Below are 24,038 nucleotides of genomic sequence, written 5' to 3' on the forward strand. Positions count from 1 at the left end.
ACATACAGTAAGTAAATATAAAAATAAAGGGGAAGATAAAGGTATGGGATAAAGGAGGAAAGATTGCAGATTTAAAAACTCAGGACTTTTTATACTTATGACTTGTTTTGATTTAGTTTCAGATTTATATGGAGTTTGTAAGAACAGTATAAGAATATTCATGATGACTCTGTGAAGTTTTCCCAGTGGTTTAAATTTTACCACATCTGCTCTATCATTTCTCCCTGCCCCCACAGGCTTTAGACATGGTGCCCCTTTACTCATGGAAACTTTAATGTCTTTCTCAATAATACATTCATGAGCAGTACAGTAAAATATCGAAATCAGAAAGGTAAATCTGGTAAAATGGTATTATTTACTCTTCAGACCTGCTTTACTTTTAGTAATAATTCTAACATTTTTAGAAAAAAGGAAATTTTCTGAGTTACGTGTTGCTTTCTCTTGTCATGTGTGACTACTAAGTTTCCATCCAAGCTGGGTGGTGGTGGTTCATACCTTTATCCCATCACTCAGGAGGCAGAGGCAGGGGCAGGGGCAGAGGCAGGTGGGTCTCTTGAATTTGAGGCCAGCCTGGTCTACAGAGTGAGTTCTAGGATAGCACACACACACACACACACACACACACACACACACACACACACACACACACACAAAAAAAACCTTTTCTCTGAAAAAAAAATGAGGTTCAGAAAATCAAATGAATGATTTATTAGTATAAAGAGACACCTGATACATACAGGAATACAATGTAGATAGAGTATCATTTCCAAAACAGTAGTAGAGGACAGTATGTGAGTAGTGGTATAAATTCACTGTTGTGCAGTTTATTTTTTGAATTTATTATTTCATATGTGTGAGTGGTTTTGTTTCTTTGTTTTAATGTGCATGAGTGCATGCCTGGAACCCTCAGGGATCAGAAGAAGGCGTTGCATGAGTCCCCTGGGACTGGAGTTCTGAATGATAAGCCGCCCTGTGGGTGCTGGAAACCAACCTGGGGTCCCCTGCAGGAGCAGTCAGGGCTCTTAACTGCCGAGCCATCTCTCCAGCTGTTTCCTTTCTCCTTCCCATCTTTATTGCCATGTAATTAACTAGTTACTTTTAATTTGTTAGCCCAGAAGGAAAAGAATATTGCCTGAGATGAAAGGAGGTGGAGGAGGAAGGGGCAGAGGAGGAGGAGGAAGTTTTTTAATTCAAGTTCAGTATTGTGTAGAGAGAAAAAGGAAATAAATAAAGGACTGATACTAGCATATAAAGGTATTGTGAGTCTTTCAATGGTACAACCAGTTAGCAGAGGCAAGAGGGAGACCAGTTTGGGCCACATAGTGAGATTTTGTAAAAAAAAAAAAAAATAAATAAATAAAATAAAGTAGACCATTTATATATCAGGGAGGTTGTTTAAGTTGTAAAGTTACTTATAAAATTGAAAGGACCTAAGTTCAAATTCACAGCACCCATGATAAAAATCACACCTGTAAAACCAGTGTTTGGAGGTAGAGAAAGCAGACATCATGCAATTGATATGCAGTCAGCCTGGCCAAAACAGTTTTAGAGATCTTGTTTTTAAAAACTTGGATGAGAAGTGATACCTCATGTCCTCTTCTGGTATCTGCACGCACCTTTATGGGGTCACACCCTGCATAGATCTGTGCACATAGCACATCCATACTGTACGCACCGACACACACAGGTAAATAAGTCAATTAGCATAAAAGTAAACATTAGAAAATATGAACTATCTAAATGTCAAAATCTGTTTAAAAAGAGAAAGAGTATATTCAAATAGAAATGACATAGGAAACATGACGTGTATAAGTAATTTATTTAACACTCAGTAATGTGACAAAACCAGACATGTTGTATCAATGAGAACAACAAATGGGCTTACTCTTTCATTAAAAGCAAAAAAGTTATATTGGCTTATGAAGCATAGCACGTTGTCTCACATGCAGGAATAAATTGTCAACATATTTGTCAGTCTGTAATGAAATGGACAAAGGAGTAGAGATAGGTATAAGGAGTAAGCCACAAGTCGCGGTCCTGATATGTGACAGAGATGAACACAGCAGAGAGCACAGAGAAAAGAGGTGTTAGATACTGCATGGTATAGGCAGCAAAAAGAGGAGTCATCTTGTACATCTAATGAAGCCAAGAGTGACTCAACACTTGGCCTAGCACCTCAGAATATAGTGTGTGTGTGCGTGCGTGTGTGTGTGTGTGTGTCTGTGTCTGTGTGAGTGTGTGTGTCTGTGTGTGTGTGTGTCTGTGTGTCTGTGTGTGTGTGTGAGTGTGTGTTTTGAGACAGGGTCTCACTATGTAGCCCTAGAACTTGCTATGTAGATCAGGTTGGCCTTGAGAACATTGGGATCTGCCTGCCTCAGCCTTCCAAAGCACTGGGTTAAAAGCATGTGCTACCATGCCCAACCCTCTTTCTGGTTTTTTTGTTTTTTGTTTTTTTCATGTTTGAAAATTTTATAACAAGAATGAAGTAGGCATTTTCTAAAAATAAAATTGAGTTAAGGGAGTTATTTTGTATACAACTTCACAGTCTCTGTTTTACGAATAATTCGTATTGATCTACAGAGAGCGGCGATCTTAGTTTGGTTTCTATTGCTGTGACAAAGACAAAAGCAGTGTGAGCAGGAAAGGGTTTGTTTGGTTTAGATATCACTGTCCATTGAGAGAAACCAAGGCTGGAAGTGAAGCAGAGGCCATGGAGGACTATTGTTACTGGCTTTCTCCCCTTTCTCCCCGTGGTTTGCTCAGCCTGCTTTCTTGTCCATCAGTCATGGACCAAGACGTGCACCACAGACTTTTCTACAGACCAGTGTGATGGGAACATTTTCTCCGTTGAAGTTTCTTTTTCCCAGATAACCCTAGCTTGTATCAAGGTGACAGAACTAGCCAGGACATGACTCCATGAGGAGTAGAGGGGTTTTATAGCTATTTTGTTTTGTCTTTTCAAGCTTTCAAAGAAGCAATACGCTGACTTTTAAATGATAAGCCTACCTGTAAGCAGTCTCTGTGTATCCGGTTCCTCTCACTCTGCCCATGGTGAATGACCATTTCCTCTCTCATTAGGCATCAGAGATAAAGTGTCTGACTGGAGTGCATTCCTACAGCGGACCCTGACAGGAGCCTGTGGTCCCCCTGTGGCTCTGCTAGAGGGCGTGAGTATCACCGCTTGAACCAGGAGAGAAGCTTTGCAAGGGACCCAGAACCAATTGCAACTTACTACTTTGAAGAAAAGGAAACATTGTTGTTAGAGTCTGAGCATAAGTATTGGGATGTTTAGTCTCCGGAGTGGCACTTGGTGCCTGGGAAGCTTTTGAGTCCGTTGTCTTTTTAAGGTTCTACTGATACATTCTTGTAGGCCCATTTGTGAACACTATTTCAAACCACTTTTAATTTTTTTTTAATTTTTTAATTTTTACCCAGGGCCTGGCACATCTCAAAAACCTGGTAAAGAGTGAATGAATGAATGAGATTGTGAACAATGAACAATGATCCTTGCCCTGCATTGACCATGACTCTGCTTTCTTGAAACTTGTAACAATTAATATATTAACTCCATTCATTCTGTTGTTCTTTTTTACACCTAGATATGAAAACTTCACAGAGCAGTTTATACTAGGAAAAAATGTTACAGCAAATGTGAAGAATGGTTAAGTAGGCTGGAAGTGGTGGTACACAACTTTGGTCCCAGCACTAAGGGAGCAGGAGCAGGCAAATTTCTGAGTTCAAGGCCAGATAGCTCTACACAATGTGTTCCAGGCCAGGCACAACTATAGACTGGGGGTGTTGATTAAATGATGACTTTGGAATGAGCTCACTAATGTTATTCTCCACTCCTGTATGCTGGGACTTGAACCCAAGGTAACTCCTGTACAAGTTACCTTTCCTCCAGTCTTCCTCCCTCCCTCCCTCCCTCCCCCTCTCTCTCTGTTGTATATGAATTGTGTGTGTGAGTCACTGCATAGATCTGGCTAGCCTCAAATATTCCTGTATAGATCATGGTGGCCTTGGAACTCACAGAAATATGTTTGCCTCTGCTCCTGAATTCTAGACTTAAAGGTGCGCACCACCATGCCCAGTTTATGATTTGTCTTTAGTTATGTATGTGTCTGAGTATGGGTTTGACCACGTGACTCTAAGCACCAGTCGAGGCCAGGAGAGGGCAACAGCTCCCCTGGAGCTAGAGTTATAGGCAGTTGTGAGCCATTTGACCTGGGTCCTGGGAACCAAACTCGGGTCCTAACTGTTGAGCCACTCATCTGGCCTCTAAATTTTCCCTTTCCTTCCCTGTAACCAAAAATATTTACTGTGTTCACAAGTGAAATGGGAAAAAAAATAAAAAACAAGTAAAATCTCATCAAAAGTGAGTAGGTTATTGTTCACTTAAACGCAGAGTTCTCAGAACAGTTTAAAAGTAGAGGGCGCTTACATCTGCTCCCATAAAACTAGATCTATGGTTTAATACCGAAAAACGGGATATATTTCGAAAAAAAGGAAAAAGAACCAGAACCAAGAGAATCAGGAATAGATATTGACTTGTGTGTGGTATGTAGACCAAGTATTTGCTGTGCTCTTTAGGTCTTTAGGATAATAAAAGAGTGAGGCTGTGCTTAATTTTTCTCCTTAATGGGGATCGAATTTGCTTTCACAATCAGAGACAAAATTCCATCTTAAAATTATAGTAAATGGGGTTGGGGTTTGGCTCAGTGGTAGAGCGCTTGCCTATGGCGCAAGGCCCTGCCTGGTCCCCAGCTCGAAAAAAAAAAAAGGAAAAAAAAAAAGTAAATGTCGAGACACACACACACAAACACACACACACACACACACACACACACACACACACACACACACACACGTTAAAGTAATTTTGTTGTATCACAAGTTTAGGTTTTTCTTTATGACAAACATTAATCTCATCCAGGAGTGATATTGTGGGGGAGTATCTGTAGACAATGTGTTTCAGTGCCACTGTTTTGGGGTGAGTAAAACAGTGTAAAAACTAGTTTGCCACCTCCAAAAAAAAAAAAAAAAAAAAGAAAAGAAAGAAAAACACTAGTTTGAAGAAGGGTTAGAACTTGACTTTTAAAAAGAAGCTAACCTTTCCAATTTGACATTTTAACCTACAGCTCCGTAACGGAAGGAATCCTTTAGATCTCATTGCTCCGGGATCCAGACTAGAATGCCAAGATTTTCGGGACTCTGTAAGCACGTGGATAGTTACTGTTGTGGAGAACATTGGAGGACGGTTGAAGCTGCAGTATGAGGGACTTGGAAGGCATGATGGTTTTGAACACTGGCTGTATTACTTAGATCCGTTTCTTCATCACATTGGCTGGGCCGCTCAGCAAGGATACGAACTTCAGCCCCCATTAGGTAAGAACAAAACACTTTCCTATACACTTTTATTAGTTCTTTTATTAATATCTGTGAGGCTGAAAATGTATTCTGTATATGATGAAAATATTTTTTAATTCCATAAAGTTATTTCATATTTATACAAAGTATAAGTGTATATTTCTCTTTGACTTTGTTTTTTTGTTTTTTGGTTTTTTTTTTTGATTCTTTTTTTCGGAGCTGGGGACTGAACCCAGGGCCTTGCGCTTCCTAGGCAAGCGCTCTACCACTGAGCTAAATCCCCAACCCCTCTCTTTGACTTTGTTATTACACTTACAATTTAGCATACATACTGGTTATTACACCTCAGATTTTCCCCTGACCAATACTTCATGCTCACTTGCATCTATTACTGTGTAATCCAGTTTGAGTATTTATGCGTTATTTCATATGCCACAGCAATAATTCTGCTCTTACTGTAAATAAATATTTTAACAAATTTTAATTTTCTGGTCTTTTACACGGAGTCCAGTACTGAGATTAAGGTATTTTGTATGAAGGTGGGTGTAAAGGCCTGAAGCCTTTCCTAATGCATAGTAAAAAGTGCTTCTGTTTTCGTGAATGCTTTAGAAGCTAAACTGTATATAGGTTTTCTCCCGTAAAACATGCTGTTTTGTCTCACTAAAGCTATCAGGCATCTGAAAAATGAAGCTGACTGGCAAGAGATTTTGGCCAGAGTGAAAGAGGAGGAGCCATTACCCTCTTACTTATTTAAGGTAAAACCAGAAACTCGTGAACATACAGATTTTCTCTGCACAGTGGGGAACGTCAATCAGGGGGATAAGGAGTGAAAAGTAGCCACGGAAGGAGGGGTCACTGCGGGGGCGATGCAGGCTCACCCTGGGTTTCTTTCCAGATCTTCTTCAAGCTAATTGGATGTTTTCCTTTCTAGTGTTTTGTTTTGTTTTGATTTTTTTGAGGGAGGGTTTCTCTGTGTAGCCTTGGCCATCCTGGAACTCACTCTGTAGGCCAGGCTGGCTGCTAGCTCAAAAGATCTGCCTGCCTCTGCCTCCTGAGTGCTGCGATCAAAGCTGTGCACCACCACCCAGCTGTCTCTCTCATCTCAAGTCCAGTACCATAACTAGTTAAGAAGTAAATTGGGTTTTCCTCCAGATGTCCATTATATTCCATATGTAGAAGGAACACTGTCTGTGAGTCGTCGTCGTCGTTGTTTTCCTGAATGGTCTCCAGGGGAAGAGTTCAGGATTAAAAGAAGCTTCACAGTTGTGTTATTTCCTTAACCAGATGACCTTTCTTGTTGCTGTGACGAAACACCTGAGACAAAGCAACCCAAGGATGAAGGGCTCAGTGGGCTCATTGTGTGAGGGACGCAGACCACCATAGCTGGGCAGTGTGGAGGGAGGAGCTTGAAGTGCTGGTTACAGTACAGGCAGGAAGCGAAGAGAAGTGAGTGCTGCTGCTTAGCTCAATTCGTGCCATTTCGTAGTCAGTCTAGGACCAGTCTAGTCTCATCCGGTTCTCCATGTTGGGAATATGTCTCTTCCCTCCTCGGTTAAACCTCTCTGGAAATTCCCTAAAGGCATGTCCAGAAGCATGTCACCTAGTGATTCTAAGTTTAGTCTTGTTGGCAGTGAAGATTAATTGTCACAAATATTCAACTGTATATAAATATAAGTATAAATTCAATGATACTGTATTTTTACCCTTTTGTTGTATATATTTCAGGATAAGCAAGTTATTAGAACCCATGAGTTTTCTATAAACATGAAGTTGGAAGCTGTGGACCCATGGTCTCCTTTCGGAATTTCTCCTGCTACAATTGCTAAGGTGAAGTGGGAGTAATTATTTTTTGGGAAAGAATTGCTATCAGGGTGACTAGTTGAGGAAATTATGATGGTTTTATCTTTAAACTATCCTAATACAATCCATTGTAAAGCCAGAATCACTTTTGTATATTTGTGCTGTATAGTACCATTTTTTGTGTGTGCCCTTTCTCTTTCAGAGCTTAGTAGTACTGTACAGCCAAAGCAGAGCAGCGAGTCAGGGCATCAGAGTAGAGGGGATGTCGTTTGGAGGCAAGCCTTGCTTTGTAAAACTGGAAAGGGCAGGGCTGGTGTACCAGCCATGGTGTTTAAAGTACGGATCCAGGCAGTGCCATCACTTACCTAAACAGGCACAGAGAGACCTGTAGGAATCACAGAATTAGCATCATCAGTAGGAGAGCTACAGCAGTGTGTACCAGAATCAGATTTTAATCTCTCCAGCAGCTGACAAAAGTAAGACTTTCTAAAGAGTAAGCCCAGTAAGCTGAACTCATAGCGAGGTACAGGTGCTGACTCCCAGTGTAATAGACAGCATTTGGTTCAGGCCTAGGACAAACGTCCATTTAGTAGAAGTAGGGCCCAAGGTGGATTATAGGTGTGTATGTGAGTAGTTACTAGGATGCTGTCTCACTGGATGAGATTTACACTGTTTTTGCCTAGTGGGAGATTGTTCCCAGAGCAACGAGGGGTTCTTGAACCTGTCTTAAGACCTCTAGAAGCTGGAGAAGTGGCTCAGGGGTTGAGAGCAGTTACTGCTTTTATCAGAAGACCAGTTTAGTTCCCAGCATCTGCACATTGTAGCTTATAGCCATTTATAACTACAGCTGTAGGGCCTTCTTCTCAGCACATACACCCATACGGCATATATACTCACATACATAGACACACACACATGTAAGTAAAGATACATCTTTAAGACACAGAGACAGAGAGACAGAAACAGAGCAAAACTAAGACTAAGGCCTTCCCCCTTCTCTGGAGTCTGGAGAGGTGCGGGCTGCTTAAGTTCCAGAGGACATTCACTAATCCCAGTTCTGGCATTTGAAGTTAGTACAGTAATGTTGTTGACCCCTTGCTGAGCTTAAACTAAATTTTGCTTTAAACCCAACTAACTTGGTTTGAGTTCAGGTTTGCAGTTTTTTGAGCATGTAACCTGGGGAAATGACTTTACCTTCCTTTGAATTAATTTTCTTTATTAAATAATGGAATTGAAAGTGGTACCTACCTCATTAGATTGTTACAGAAAAGTAAAACTGAGAGAATATTGAGTGAATAACTACCTGACCTAAAACTAACATCTATTGAATATTTTAACAATCCTTTGTGAGTATAAATGAACTTATAGCATGTTTGATTGTGCCACCGAGTTTGTGCATACATTTATATATATACATATATGTGTATGTCTGTATGTATATGTGTATGTATATATAAATACACATAAGGGGTTGGGGATTTGGCTCAGTGGTAGAGCGCTTGCCTAGGAAGCGCAAGGCCCTGGGTCCGGTCCCCAGCTCCGAAAAAAAGAACCAAAAAAAAAAAATAATAAAATAAATAAATAAATAAATACACATAAGCCATTTGTCAGTTTTATCTGTTAATTATACAGGTTTTTGATGATAAGTACTTTCTAGTGGAAATAGATGACCTTCGACCAGAAGACCACGCAAGGCGGTCATTTGTGTGCCATGCTAACAGTCCTGGCATCTTTCCTGTGCAGTGGAGTCTAAAGAATGGTTTACACATCAACCCTCCTCCAGGTATGGAGTTGAGTTCTTCTATGTTGTTTCTCAAAATTATTATTACCATTATTAATTATGTAGGGTCTCACTGAGTAGCAGAGTGTGTCTTCTCACCATATGACACTGGGTGGCCTTAAATTCCAGATCCACCAGCAGACTTAGCCCTTAAAATATGTGTTGGATGGCATTGCCAAGATCTTCTATACCTCCTGTCTTGAGTATCATGGAGGTCCAAAATAACAAGAATAAGATCTGGATTATAATTTATTTATTTAGAAGGGGTCTTACTTTGTAGCTCTGGCTGGCTTGGAACTTGCTATGTATATATCAGGCTAGCCTTGAACTCACAGATATCCACTTGTCTCTGCCTCCTGAGTGCTGTGGTCACAGGCCTGTGCCACCACACCTCGCTCATTATATAATATTTGAACCCATAAGCTAATAAAGTATCAGTATGAGTTTTTTCTCATTGTTTGACATTATCTGTATAACCGGTAGAAGGAAATGTTCAAGTCTGAATCCTGTTCTGGTTCCCTTATCAGTTCCATTTGGGATCTGTTGAGGTCACAGAGGGGTGACTGTGCCCAGTTTGGTTCTCTGTTGCTGTGATAAGCTGTGGACCAAAACAACTTTGGAGAATGAGGGGTTTATCTCATCGTATACTTAAACCCATCACTGAGAGAAAGTTCATGCTGGAACTCGAGGCAGAGACTGAAGTAGGGACTGTAAAGAAATTCTCCTCCTCAATGGTTTGCTTCTTATGGCTGGCTCAGACTGCTTTCTTACACAAGCTAGGGCACCTGTCCAGAAGGGGCAGTTCCCACAGTAGGCTGGGCCTTCCTATATCAGTTGTTAGTCCAGAAAAATGCCTTCAGGCTTACCCACAGGACACCCTGCCAGAGCAGTCCCTCTCTGAGACTCACTCTCTCCAGAGATGACTGTGTTTGTGCAAGGTTGACAAAAACTAATTAGCACAGTAGGCTTGATCAACACCCAGCCCTTGGATCTGCTTTCTTGGATCTAGAACTAGAAGGTGGATGGTATTTTAGGTGTTAATGCCTTGTAGTGGAGGTGACTAGACACAGAATTTATGGTCAAGGTCTAAAATGAGTAACACTTCATTTTACTTGTTCTTGAAAGTTTGTAAAATACGATGTTTAACCTTCTGATCAAAGCACTGAAGTATGATTTCACTAAATTTGCCTGAAACTTTTAATATTTTAAACTTGTAGTTTCTAGAAAATGTCAGGTATTTGTTACATTTTTTATTTGCAAACCAGACTGTTTTGACTTAGTAGGTATTGGTAAACAAGGCTTCACTTGAAGGGTAACTGCTGAAACATTGTACTGGAAGCACTCTTATATTAGCAAGGATCATAAACTCAAAACTGCCCTCCACCCCACTCTCATTCGTCTAATAAATGTTTATGAGATGTTTGTTATGACGTGCATTGAATTTACCACTGAGAAGCCACACATCGATAGGAGAGTGCACGCACAGAACTGCCCAGGGTCTCCCCAGTGAACAGAGCCCAGGAATACCTGGTGGGAAGGTGTGGAATTGAAACTTAAACTAGGAACTTACTGCTTTGTAGCAGAGCCTAGGACACCTCAAGTTCCTTATACTGCCTGTTACCTTTGTGTGAGAAGGAGAAAGCAGGCACTAGAGGCACAGGAGCTCTGTGCATACTGTAGACAGCCAGTTGACTTGTACGCAGAGGGAAGTAGGAAGTTATGGAAATGGAAATGACAGAGCAGGCACAGTGGCTAAGTGCGTTTGCTGCTTCTGCAGAAGTCCAGAGGTCCATTCTCTGTATCCATCTCAGGGCTCAGAGCTGCCTGCGACTCTCATTCTAGGATATCTGGTGCCTCCTTCTAGACTCTACAGGTACCAGCATTGCATGTGTGAATACACCCACCGTATGTATGTATGTATGTATGTACGTACATATGTATGTATACATTCACACACTTACACACATATAAAAATAGAATTATTTAAGAAAGAATGTTGTTTTGTCAGGAAGTGAGACTAAATCAGAGGGAGAGCTGTGGCCCTTTATGTTTTAGCAGGAAAGGGGCTTTCAGAGCCTGTTGCCTGTAGGAAGCCACAGTTTTGAGTAGCCTGTGATTAAGCTCTGAGGCAGAACAGTTTAGACAAAGTGGACCTCAACCACGCAGCTCCTCCCCCACAGATGGGACTGAGTCAGACACTGGTTTTCTGCCAAGAACCTTGATAGACTGCTGAAGTAGAGGGTTGTTTCTTTCAGTCTGAGTTGAATTTATGATTCAGATTATATAAGAGCATTTAGAGTTTAAAATGTTTTCTTAATTGACATGTATTTGTGGAGTACAGGGTATCATTTTAATATGTACATTCACCATAAAATGATCAGGTTGGAGTAAAGGACATATCTATCAAATAAAATGTTATTTCTTTGTATTGTGAACAGTCAAAATTTTCTCTATTAGTAGTTTAGTAGATGTAGATTAATAATGTTCAGGTAATTTTTGCCAACCATAAAGACATTACTTTAGTAAAGACGTTGGAAATTATTACTTGTATCCAGCTGCATCCCTGTGCCTACTGTCTTCTTCGTCCCTAAGAATTTTAGACAGATTCTGTAGTACATGAATCTGAAAACAGTGTTAATGAGTACACATCAGAGCCAGGGTGTGTGGTGGTGTATGCCTAGACTTTGGTATCGTAGACCTTGGAAGATGGATGGCACAGGAGGGTCAAAAGTTCAAGGTCAGCCTTGGCTATTTCAGCTCCAAAACAACTTGAGCTCCATGAGACTCCTGTCTTATAAAAAAGTCATCATATATTGATATTAGCTAAGACATGTTAAGGAAAGCAAATAGCCTTATCAAGAAAAAGTCCTCATAATTAAAAGTACTAATAAATCAATAATGCTGAATTTCTATTTAAAAAATAAAGTCCATATAACTTTTTTTAAACTCTTGGCAAATTGCCAGTAACTAGCCATCCAAAAATACTGCTCAAAGGTATGTAGTTTAAATTTTGGAAATTTAAACTAACTTCTTGAATTATATTATATAATTATAATTTGCCCAGAGTTACTCTGTTTCATAAAATTAGTTATAAACAGTCCTGGGTTCAGCTTCCTACCTTGACAAATGCTCAGAGTGCCTCTCCGCTTGAGTGGACACTGTGGCAGTGGGATAGAGTCAGCAGGCATAGTATGTGTGACTCACTGCTCCTCTGTCTCCGTAGGCTTCCGGAGCCAGGACTTTGACTGGGCCGACTACCTCAAGCAGTGTGGTGCTGAAGCCGCTCCCCAGAAGTGCTTCCCGCAGGTGAGCCCCTGTGGAACTGCCTCAGGCTGGGGTCTGTGGTGCTGCTGTGCTCTTATGCCTGTTACTCCGCAGTCAGTCAGCTCCCTCAACCCGATCACCACCGTGTTGGTCATAAAACAGTCCACAGACATCGCATTCACCGCACAAGGGAGTTTGCTCAGTAAATTAGTTTTACAAGTTTATATGGTTTTTTCTTTTTAGGTAAGGTCATGTGAATTTGAAATTTTATTTCATACTTTAGTGGCTCAATAATATCAAAACTGTTAATATTAGAGAAGAATGGTTCCATTTATTTAAAAATACTTCTATCCCAACAATATATGAGCATGTTTTAAAAGGCCAAATAGCTAAGGCATCACTCTTGAGCCTGACATGGTGGTGCACACTTATAATACCAGTAGTTCTCAACCTGTGGGTCACAACACTTTTGGGGGTGGGATGACCCTTTTACAGGGGTCATAGATCCTGCATATAAGGTATCTATATTATGATTTATAACAAGCAGAATTACAGTTGTGAAGTATCAACACAAATAATTTTATGGCTGGTAATCACCATACCATGCTGTATTAAAGGGTCGCAGCATTAGGAAGGCTGAGGCAAGAGAGGAGGACTACGAGTGTGGGGCCACCATGGCACATAGCAAGTCCTAGGCCATCTGGGGCAGTATGGCAAGACTTTGTCTCAAAAAGCCGAGTAAAACAGAGCAGGCTGGATAACGGCTGTGTGTGGTAGCGTGGGCCTGTAATCCTAGCACATGGGAGGCTGAGGCAGTAGGATTGCCATGGACCAGACAGGTTTACCTTTATAAAGTTACATCTCGAAAATAACCCCTCTGGCTGTGCATGTGCTCTTTGCCTTTAAGCCCAGCCTGCAGCAGGAGGATCTCTGTGAGTTTGACGCCACCTTGGTCTACACAGGTCATCCAGCTCTACAGTAGTAAGATTCTGTCAAACACACAACAAAACATGAAATAATTCAAAACAAAACAATAGGCAGGAGAGGCTGCGTATTGCAGCAATAAAAACTGAGAATGTAGAACAGTGCCTGTCTGTTCCTTTGCAAGCGCCCTCCTAGAACTGTCGGGTTCTTTTGAAACTCTGGTGCCTATCAGCATACCAAAGTGCATGGCGGCCTCCAAGCTCCCTCTGCTCCTACCTTAAACCTGTTCGGCTCTCACGCTTCCCTTCCGTCAGCTTCTCGTGCCTTTGTAAACTTGTGGTTTGGGCTATGCCTGTTCACTCTCTTGGCTCCAACTCTCTGGCCTCACTGCTTTGCCTGGACACCCCCCCTGTCTGTCTGTCTCTGTCTCTGTCTCTGTCTGTCTGTCTCTGTCTCTGTCTCTGTCTCTGTCTCTGTCTCTCTCTCTCTCTCTCTCTCTCTCTCTCTCTCTCTCTCTCTCTCTCTGTTCCTCTCATGGGCCATGTTCAGTTTGCTGCTCTCTCTTCTTCTTTGTACTCTTCCAGATGGCCTCTGGCTCTACTTTACCTCATAACTACAATAAAAATGTTTCCCTCAACCATACCCTTAATGAGAGATCATGAGAGATCATGCCCTTAGTTTATACAAAACCACATTAGATTTTTCTTTTTCTGTAATTCTTGGATTTATACAAGAATTATTTTCAAAATAATACGATGCAATCTTTCGAGGTATTAATTTTAGACTCTTGTGTTGATGACATTCCAGTAAATGAACAGTCAGCTGTTTGATGTTACCTCCCCTCCCTCCTTAACCATCATGGTTCACTTGTGATGGCATTTGGTTGTGATGGCATTATGTGCATGCAGATGTTAGCAGGAGACTGCTGCAAGGTTTTGGCTGTTTCCTTTTTTAAATGTTTTAATAATTGTTGTTTATAATTGTGTTAATAATCGCTCTTTTGACCCTGCTTGGTTAATGTTCTTTGTGTTTATTGCTAGTTCTTCCCATACCATCTAGAACTTCTGTTACTCACATCACAAAGGCAGTCTGAACAGAGATCATCGTTCCTAACACTTTGCATTCTCCCTACACAGACTGCGTTTGAGGTGTACCAAGTAGTTTTGTCACTGTCAGGTAGGATTTGTGTGTGTGTGCGTGTGTGTGCATTTGTGTGTGTGCATTTGTGTGTGTGCGTGTGTGTGTGTGCGTGTGTGTGTGTGGTGTGTGTGTGTGCCTGCGTGTGTGGTGTGTGTGTGTGTGCCTGTGTGTGTGTGGTGTGTGTGTGTGAGTGTGAGTGTGTGTGTGTGTGTGTGTGTGTGTGTGTGTGTGTGAGTGTGTGTGAGTGTGTGTGGTGTGTGAGTGTGTGTGGTGTGTGTATGTGGTGTGAGTGTGTGTGTGTGTGTGAGTGAGTGTGTGTGACATGCACATGCAAAGGCTACAAGGTGACGTTGGGTGTCTCCTTGTATCTCTCCACATTTCTCAAAGGTAGGGTCTATCACTAACTTGAAACTTTCTATCTCTAAGAGTCTGACTCATGGCCACAGAGCCTGTGACATCACTTGCCTCTCTGTACCATGCACCAAAAACGTGCTTTTGGTATTACAGGGATCTACTTAGCTTTTTACATAAGTCTGGGGGACTTGAACTTGGGCCTCCTGCTTTCATGGGAAGTGCTATTACTCACCTGGACACCTCTCAGACCTCTTGTGTGGTTGTCCTGATGGAACTGCTGTTGCTTAGAAGCTTCTTAAACACGGATATAAGGGCCATGCAAATTTAATAAATGCTATTTATCATAGTTTCATTGTGTGGACTTAGTCATGGTTTAGCTTAATATGAAAGTTAGGTTGATGTTATTTCAGTATTTTAACAATATTACTTGTCTAAGTTCTAGTGTTTTGGAAGTCAAAAGACAATTTTTACTCTTTTGTAGATGAACTTGCCTTTCCTTGTAGAAAGTTAAAGATAGCTTGCCTTTTTCCTTTCATAGAAAGTACAAACCAAAAAAAAAAAAAAAAAAGAAAAACAAAAAACAAGTGGAAAAGAGCCAGTTCGAGGCCACCTGTTCTATAGATTGAGTTCCAGGGCAGCCATTGCAACACAAAGAAAACCTGTCTTGGAAAAAACTAAATAAATAAAGTCTTTGTTTTTATTTTATGTGTCTGAATATTTTGTTTGTGTTTACCTGCGTGCAGTACCCTCAGAGGCTGATCCATGGAAGCTGTGATAGAGAGGGTAGTGAGCCACCATGTGGACTCTGGCCCTAAACCTGGGTCCTCTTCCAGAGCAGGAAGTGCCCTCCCTTAACCTCCAAGTCATCTGGATCCCCAGCTTTTGATATTTATCACAATACACTTTTTATGTTTTTGATAATTATTTCTTTGAATAGTTCTTTATTGTATTTTGTTTTGTTTTTGAGACAGAGTCTCACTGACTAGATAGGGTCTCTCTATTTCCACCAGACTCGGAACTCACTATGTAGACTGATAGGCTTTGAAGTCCGTCAGCTCTCTCCACTTGCGTCTACCTCCTGAGCTCTGTGGCTAAAGGCGTGCGCACCACACCCACCTCTGACAGTTCTCTATGCTTAATGCGCACTATTCTTTAAGTTAGAAGTACATTTCCTTGTCTCCCAGAAGATGTTAGTTAACACCACTGCTGGTTAGAAGGTTTCCTCACATGCTCTCGGCTTTCTCCAGTTGCTGGTTTTGCCTGTAGCTTTTATGTTCTTAAATATGTGATACTTCTTGGTTGCTTCTTGTATTTAAAAAATGGGGAACTAGGACAAAAACTTATTAGAAACTTTTGAGCATGTTTGAATGAGACTTGTCAATGTTGATTCTTCCTACAGAATGGAATCTGGCTGACCATTTATTGAAAAAAAAAAAACCCTAAATTTATATCTTTATAGGTTAGCCTATTACTGTAAAAGTTTTTTTTCCTGTGCCCTGTCTGAAGGATAGTGGCTACAGCTGGGCCTTCACTACGTATATACACCTTAAAAGTTGTTTGTGTCCTCCTGCCCAAAGGGCTTGTATTTTATCCTTTCCAGAGAATAAATCTCACTTTCTATAGGGAAGGGAAAGACACAATTGCTCTGAGGTATGTAATAGTACATAATGCCATAATGTAAGTGCTTGTAAAATGTCTCTAACAAATTCTTCTTGGTAAAAATAAAGAAAAGAAGAAATGAAAGAAAAAGAGGTTCTCCAAGCATGAAAATGCACATCTGCAATCCCAGTGCTCTAGGAGGCTGAGGCAGGAGGATTGATGTAGATCTGAGGGCAGCCATTTCTAAGTGTAAGAACCCCCCCCTCAAAAAAAGTTTGGTTTTTGAGAGAGACAGACAGAGAATGTTTCTCGGTATCAGTTTCAGACATGCGTGTAAGGTCGTCAGAACTGTATAAGGGAGGTGTGGCGGTGCACTGCTGAATCCCAGCACACGGAAGATAGAAGTGAGGATCAGGAATGGAGGTCACAGCTTTGCATGTAGCAAGGGTTAGAGGTCAGCCTGCGTTACACAAGACCTGTCTGAAACAAAACAGAGGAAGCGTGCAAGTCAGTGAGTCCTCATTTGAGCTGCTTCTCCTGTGCCCCCGTTGTGTTAGTCTCATGGTTCTTGGCTTTCTTCACTGCCGGCTTATGTTTATCGTCCTTTGTGAGGCTGAGTTTTCTCTCTTGTTACATGCATCTGTCCGAGTTAGGCTTTACTGCTGTGAACAGTCACCATGACCAAGGCAACTTGTATAAGGACAACATTTAATTGGGGCTGGCTTACAGGTTCAGAGGTTCAGTCCATTATCATCAAGGCAGGATCATGGCAGCATCCAGGCAGGTGTGGTGCAGGAGGAACTGAGAGTTCCACATCTTCATCTGAAGGCTGCTAGTGGAAGACTGACTTCCAGGCAGCTAGGAGGAGGGTCCTAAAGCCCATGTCCACAGTGACACAGTTACACACTTCCTCCAACAAGACCACACCTATTCCAACAAGGCCATACCTCCAAATATTACCACTCCCTGGTCCAAGCATATTGGAACCACCACAGCATCTTACAATATTATTTATTTATTTTGTGTGTGCATGTGTATGTGTGCATGTATACATGTTCAAATGTTATGGCACACATATGGAGATCAACTTTTGGAAGTTGTTTTTCACTATCTACCATGTAGGTTCTGGGTATCAGACAAGTACCTTACTCACTGAACCCATGTATACCACACTAGGTTTATTCTCTCAAAACCAACAGCAACTTTTAGTGAGTTATCAGGAAGGAAAACAGCTAAATCTTAGTATTTGTCTCCTATTTATTGTATTTTTGTCCTGACTATGGTCCTTTTATGTCACATATTAAAGGATATAGTGGTGCCCTCTAAGGGGCCAAATGTGGTTGAAAGACATTTGATTAGGGACATAGAGCCTTAGAGGTCTCACTTAATAGCTATTTCCTAATAACCTAGCAAGATAGGTGTTTTCAACTCCATGTGGCAAGTGAAGAAACAGGCAAAATAGATTCTGCAACTCAAGCAAGGAAGGCCATTATCCCTGTAGCAGATTTTCCATGCAAGAATGTCTGACCAGACACCTTTCTACTACTCTACCAAGGGAAACAAACCTTTTCCTCTTGCTTCTATGAAAACAGAGCAAAGTATGCTCTTGCTTTAACACAGATATAGAGATTAAATACTGCTTGCAAAACATACCAGTTGAGTACACGAGTTAATGCCAGGTAATAATTTACTTAATGCATTTGGTTCACTGGTTCTCTTGTAGTCAGTGTCTGAGCACCAGTTCAAGGAGAACATGAAGCTGGAGGCAGTGAACCCTCTCTTCCCTGAAGAAGTGAGCATAGCCACCGTGACTGCAGTGAGAGGCTCTTACCTGTGGCTCCAGCTGGAAGGTAAAGCGCCAGCCCCTGACAAGTTTCCTGTTTACCCCTGTAGCGCAGCTTGCTAGGTGGACTTGTTAAATAGTGATCTAATTTGAATCCAAGATTTTAAGCTAAAGTTTTCATTTTTTTTCCTTGCTTTTAAGTTGTAGGAAATGAAAACAGGTGAAAGCTCTTTACTCTAATGTCCTTTATTTTCATAAGGGCAAATCAATATAACACATATTTTGATGTAACCAAAATACATTAGTGTAACATTAACTGCCTCACTTATTGAAAAGGTAACGTTTTGGTTGCTCCAAGACAAAAGAACCAGGTGGTATGTAGACGAACTGGATCTGTCTGCCTAAGGTGATATTAGGGTTGGGCAGGTTTGTGGATGAAGCTATGTAAGTGTTCAATGCTGCTGCTGTCGTTATGTGGCCTGTTTTCTTTATCCTGCTGCCAAATAGTATCTAAAAAGACGCCTTCCGTTTCCAACTGTGGAACTGTATGTAATGCAGATAGCAAGGACATCCATGCAACGTCTGCCTGCAGCTTGGCAGAGCCTTGCTGCTTTCAGTTCCTTGTTTAACATTCAGGTCATTCCAAGAATGCAAGGTTGCTTGTATATACTTGCTTCTTAGTTATTATAAGTTATACATAGAAGGCAACTTATTTTTTCATAACATTTATATAACATAAAATATGTGGCTTCTATGAGAAAGATTATTACTTAAGAGACATGTGTCTATACTATTACAGTATGATTTCAAAAGTGATGTATAGGACTAGACATGTGTGCATGCCTATAGTTCCAACAGTTAGGAGGCTGAGGTGAGGGTCACTATGTCAAAGCTAGCTTGTCTTACTTAGAGAGACCCAGTCTGAAAGCTAAACAGACCACACACATACACCAACAAAAAAGCTCTCTAATTCTTCAAAACTTGTTTTCTTATTCTAACAGGTTCTAAGAAGCCTGTACCCGAGTTTATTGTAAGTGTAGAGTCGATGAATATATTTCCTTTGGGCTGGTGTGAAACCAATGGCCATCCTCTCAGTACTCCTCGCCGGGCACGAGGTATTTGTCTATTTCTGAATTAGAAGATTGGTTGTTAAATGATGTCTTGTATAGGTGCTTCCAATTAGGGTGAATATAGACATTCAGAGAAAACCAAAACGATAAGTATATTTTTTGTATATGTAGGTAGTTAGTTATTGCAACAAACTTTTATTAACTTAGAAGTCTGGGCTAAGCTTAGGTGATCTTGATTTTCCACAGGATCTCCCCAAGTTTACTCAAATGATTACTGGCAAGAGTCTTAGTCCACTCTGGGTTTGATAAGAAGATTCTATAAAATAATATCTATTATCACTGGAGCTAGGAAGCCCAAGTAATAAGGTGTTAGCAGATACAAGGATCTGTTTTTGTTTCCTAGATGAGGCCTTCTGTTTTCTTTTTTAGGTTGAAAACATTTTATCATATATATGGGTGTCTTAGCTACATATGGGGCCCCCAGAGGTCAAAAGAAGGCGTCAGTTTCCCTGCAGCTGCAGTTATGGATGGCTGTGAGCTACCATGTGGGGCTGGGAACTAGACCAGGGTCTTCTGTGGGAGCAGCAAGCACTCCTCACCTCGGAGCTGTCTCCGCCTAGGGATGTTTCTGCTGGGCGCTCACCTGCTAAAACAGTCTGCCTGCTCTCCGGAGCATCATGGAAAGTCTGTCTTCATTGTCCAGTCACCTACCAAACACCTCACCTTCTAATGTGGGAATTCAGCTTCAGAGTGCAGTCAGACCCTATCTCCGTGGGCTACTGAACTGAGGAATTTCCTTCTTTGCTGGCCATGGACTGAAGTTCTTTGCTAATTGAATCTTTTCATAGGGCAGCTTGGAAACTGGCATGTGGCTTCTATTGGAATTAAGTGGCCTGTTACCTTTTTTTTTTTTTCTTTTTTCTTTTTTTCGGAGCTGGGCACCGAACCCAGGGCCTTGCGCTTGCTAGGCAAGCGCTCTACCACTGAGCCAAATCCCCAACCCCGGCCTGTTACCTTTTGCTTGTATTTTACTATCTATTTCTAACCAGATTCAGGTATGGAGACCAGGGGGACCTTGAATTCAGATTAGTCTACCTCTGCTTCCCAAGTTCTCTGTATAAGAACAAGTTCTCCTAATTGCTGAACCATCTCTCCAGCCCTTTTCTTTTTTTTTTTATATTTGTTATAGATATTTGTGTTTGTGTATATACATCTCAGAGAGCAACCTGTGGAAGCTGATTCCCTTTCTCCACCAAATGGCTATTGTGAACCAAGCTCAGGTTGTCAGCTCTTTTTCATATTCATTCATTCATATTCATTCTCTCTCTCTCTCTCCTCTCTCTCTCTCTCTCCTCTCCTCTCCCTCCCTCCTCCCTCCTTCTCCCTCCCTCCCCTCCCCTCTGATTTATTTATTTCCATTGCTCTCTTCAGACACACCCAGACGAGGGCATCAGATCCCATTACAGCTGGTTGTGAGCCACCATGTGGTTGCTGGGAATTGAACTCAGGGCCTCTGGAAGAGCAGTCAGTGCTCTTAACCACTGAGCCATCTCTCCAGCCCCCCTTTGTTCTCTTTTTATACCAGGTTTTAAGTTTAATATATTCCAGTGTAATTCTGACTCCTTTGTCACCTCTCTTCTTTGTGTCATATTTAAAGGTGTCTACACATTTAGTGCCATAAACCTTTTCTCATACGTAAGAATTTTGAAGTTTTATCTGTTTTTTAAGTAATTTCCTTTCATTTTTATATGCGATGTAAGTTAAGAGTCTAGTTTCATTCTTATGGATGCTGTATTTCCCTAGCACTGTGTTGAAATTTACTGCTCCATGAAATAATCCTAGGGTGCTGGTCAGATCAGCCTTCCTTTCCAGTATCTCTTTTTGCTGGAAAGTGTTTTTAACCATTGATTAGCCCAGTGATCTTTGAAAATATTCTCCAACCCAGAACAGTGCTCCTCAGGCAGGATGCTGACACTGAAGATGGACTCAACCGTGCTTGTAGTTATCTGCATGCAGCCAGGTATCACATGTGCTGATTGCAAGCATAAGCCTTGTCTCCATCTTTACATTCTCTTGGCATGTTCTTTTCTCTCTTATAGGGCATAAAATGAGGAAAATTGCAGTGGTTCAACCCGAAAAACAGTAAGTAATACAATAGATGTCTAACCAGTTCAGGTTTGAACATAGGATACCTCGGGGAAAATACGCGTTTAAGGGAATAGATCTCCTTTGTGCTGCTCTCTCAGATGGAGGCGTAAACTTTTAAGGTACATTTGGTAGCTTAAACACTTCTTTTGGTATATGTGTTCCTAAAACCGCACTGTAGAGCTGTGAATGTTGGTGCACACCTATAATCTTAGCTACCTGAAAGGTCGAGTCAGAGGATCATTTAAGGCCTGGTTTGTATAGTGAGTCCCAGACTAGCCTGGGTTAAGTAGTGAAACCCTATATCAAAAAGTTACTATTATATTCAAAAGGGCAAATACATCAAGATGCTTCCCAAAATGAAATTTTTTTTAGCTTTTAGATACTGAATACAATTGAATAAAAAAAAAGGAAATATTATTGAAAGAAAAATAAGAATTGTTAAGTCAGGGAATGATTCATCACAGGATCTTGATGGACAAAAGAGCATCTGGGAAAGAAAAGCTACATTCCTCCTTTAAATCCATCAGGAAACTCTTGGGAGCACACTCTTAGAGCCTTTGAGAAGCAGTCAATTGGTGGTATCTTACATCTTAGAAATACAAAAAGTTTCTATGTTTATTTTATTTTATTTTTTTTTCTTTTCTTTTTTTTCAGAGCTGGGGACCGAACCCAGGGCCTTGTGCTAGCTAGGCAAGCGCTCTACCACTGAGCTAAATCCCCAACCTCTATGTTTATTTTAAATGTTGTGTTCTATATAGTCTAATCAGCTGCCATAACAAAATAACACAGACTGAGTGATGTAAACCAAGCCACAAAGCCAGTTTTCTCATAATCTACAAGCTAGCAACTGCCAGATGAGAATAGCAGGTGATTTGATTCCCTGTAAAGCCTTGATCCTGGCCTGCCAGTGGATACTTTCTAGCTGCAACTTCACGATAAACAACTCTGCCTGCCCTCCTCCTGTCTTTGTCCTTACTCTTCTTATAAGGCTCCGAGATGATCATACTCTTAGCATCTAAGTTCTAAATAAGTCTTAATATCTCCTAAAAGCCTGACCTTCATGTGCAGTTACACTGGTGGTTAGATAAATACATGAATTTCTTAATTTTAATAAATGAATTGTGAAGGGTACAGTTCCATCTGTAGCCACTTTCACAATAACCTACTAAATAATTTATAGCTATTTTGTAGCAGTGTAGGTAGTAAAACTGATAATAGAAGTAAAGTGAAAGGCCACACAATTGTATCCCTGCTGCATAAGTGAGAGAGTAACAACAACATCTTATTGCTGAGTTTAAACCAAAGTTTCAGTAATGAAGCATTCTAAAACATTCTAAATATTTTAAGGATTTTTCCATGTAGAATGCACCTCTAATGCTTTACAATTATGTGTGTGTGTGTGTGTGTGTGTGTGTGTGTGTGTGTGTGTGTGTGTGTGATATGTTTCTGGGAGGTTGAGGAATACCTGAGTTTTGTCCCCAGAACCCAAATAAAAAGCTAAGCATGGTGGTGTACTTGGAATGCCAGTGGTAGGGAGATAGTGGCAAGCAGACCCTGGGACTTGCTAGCCTGTCAGTCTAGCTGAATTGGTCAGCTCAGGTTCTAGTAAGAGACTGTGTCTCAAAAAAATGTGGTACCTCTGGCCTCTATACCCATGAATATATCAACATTCTACACATACACAAGAAATGTTTTTGTTGTATGACTTGAAAAATGAATAGTTTATTTAATCTCACAGAAAGTCAGGCACAGTGATAGATACTTGTAATACCAGCAAACAGGAAGCTGAGGTAGGTTGCCATGAATTTGAGGCCATCTTGGTCTACATAGAGGATCAACTAGAGATATTTACCGAGACCGTTTCAAACAACAAGAAACTTTTACATTTTATGATACCGTTTTTTAAGTTTTGAACACAGAGTAACACATGTCTAGAGATTTTTGGCTCATTTGTCCTATGCATGGTTTTAAAATCAATTTCCACTTTAAAAAATACTGTATTATGGTTTAAGAGCATTCTATTTTGGGTTTACTCTTTTGAAAGACGCTAACTTGTAGACTCTGCTGGTAATTTCACTATTTTCCTTTGTTTTCTTAACCCAGAATACTGTCTTCAAGAACTGTCCATGACGGCCTGAAGCATCAGCTGAACTCCCCCCACTCAGGTATAGCATTGTGACATTGTGGAGGGGAGGTCCTTGCTTACCTTTTAATGGGCTACGTCAGGAAGTAAAGAGTACAATTGAGCCGAGTGTGGTGGCACGTGACTGGGATCCCACCATACGGAAGATAAAGGCAGGAAGATAACCTCAAGTCTGCAGCCAGCCTGGGCTGTACATAAAACTCTAGGCCAACTGGAGCTACATACTGACATTCTTATCTCGAAATAAAATAAACAGAAACTCCTATACATTTGAAATATCAACTAATGTGGGGCTTAGGGGACAGACTGTAAGGCTGAGTAATTTTCAACATTTATCCCTAGGAGTACTATAGACTAGTTGATTTTGAAGGACTAGAAAAGAAATAATTGGTCATCAAGTCTGGTGAGTGTATGGAGTAGGTCCTCTACTTCCTTTATCAATAGAAGCGTGAGGCTCTAGATTTGTGTCAAAATTACCCTGGAATTAATGAACAGATGTAGTTCTGGACAGTGATAAGCTGTGTAAGCCAGCATAAATGTAAGATATTTAAGAGCATTGTATTCTAAGCTTCAAAATATGTATCTCCATGGCTGGAAATCTGTAGCTCAAAGCTTCCATAGCATGCACACCCCTATCTACACACACACAAAATGTATAATGTCACT

General features: G+C 40.9%; 1 protein-coding gene across 1 annotated transcript in view; it reads left to right on the forward strand.

Annotated features, from left to right (window-relative positions):
- Sfmbt1 (Scm like with four mbt domains 1) overlaps window positions 1-24,038 on the forward strand; it is an 81,325-nt gene that overhangs the window by 46,069 nt on the left and 11,218 nt on the right. Inside the window, exons 5-14 of the mRNA XM_032919444.1 lie at window positions 3,079-3,167; window positions 5,139-5,385; window positions 6,034-6,122; window positions 7,093-7,194; window positions 8,800-8,950; window positions 12,171-12,253; window positions 17,952-18,078; window positions 19,013-19,126; window positions 21,181-21,223; window positions 23,333-23,394. Coding sequence (XP_032775335.1) covers window positions 3,079-3,167; window positions 5,139-5,385; window positions 6,034-6,122; window positions 7,093-7,194; window positions 8,800-8,950; window positions 12,171-12,253; window positions 17,952-18,078; window positions 19,013-19,126; window positions 21,181-21,223; window positions 23,333-23,394 — 1,107 coding nt within the window. The remainder of the gene's footprint in view (window positions 1-3,078; window positions 3,168-5,138; window positions 5,386-6,033; window positions 6,123-7,092; window positions 7,195-8,799; window positions 8,951-12,170; window positions 12,254-17,951; window positions 18,079-19,012; window positions 19,127-21,180; window positions 21,224-23,332; window positions 23,395-24,038) is intronic.

This window comes from Rattus rattus, chromosome 13 (genome assembly GCF_011064425.1).
Source record: "Rattus rattus isolate New Zealand chromosome 13, Rrattus_CSIRO_v1, whole genome shotgun sequence".
NCBI lineage: Eukaryota > Metazoa > Chordata > Mammalia > Rodentia > Muridae > Rattus > Rattus rattus.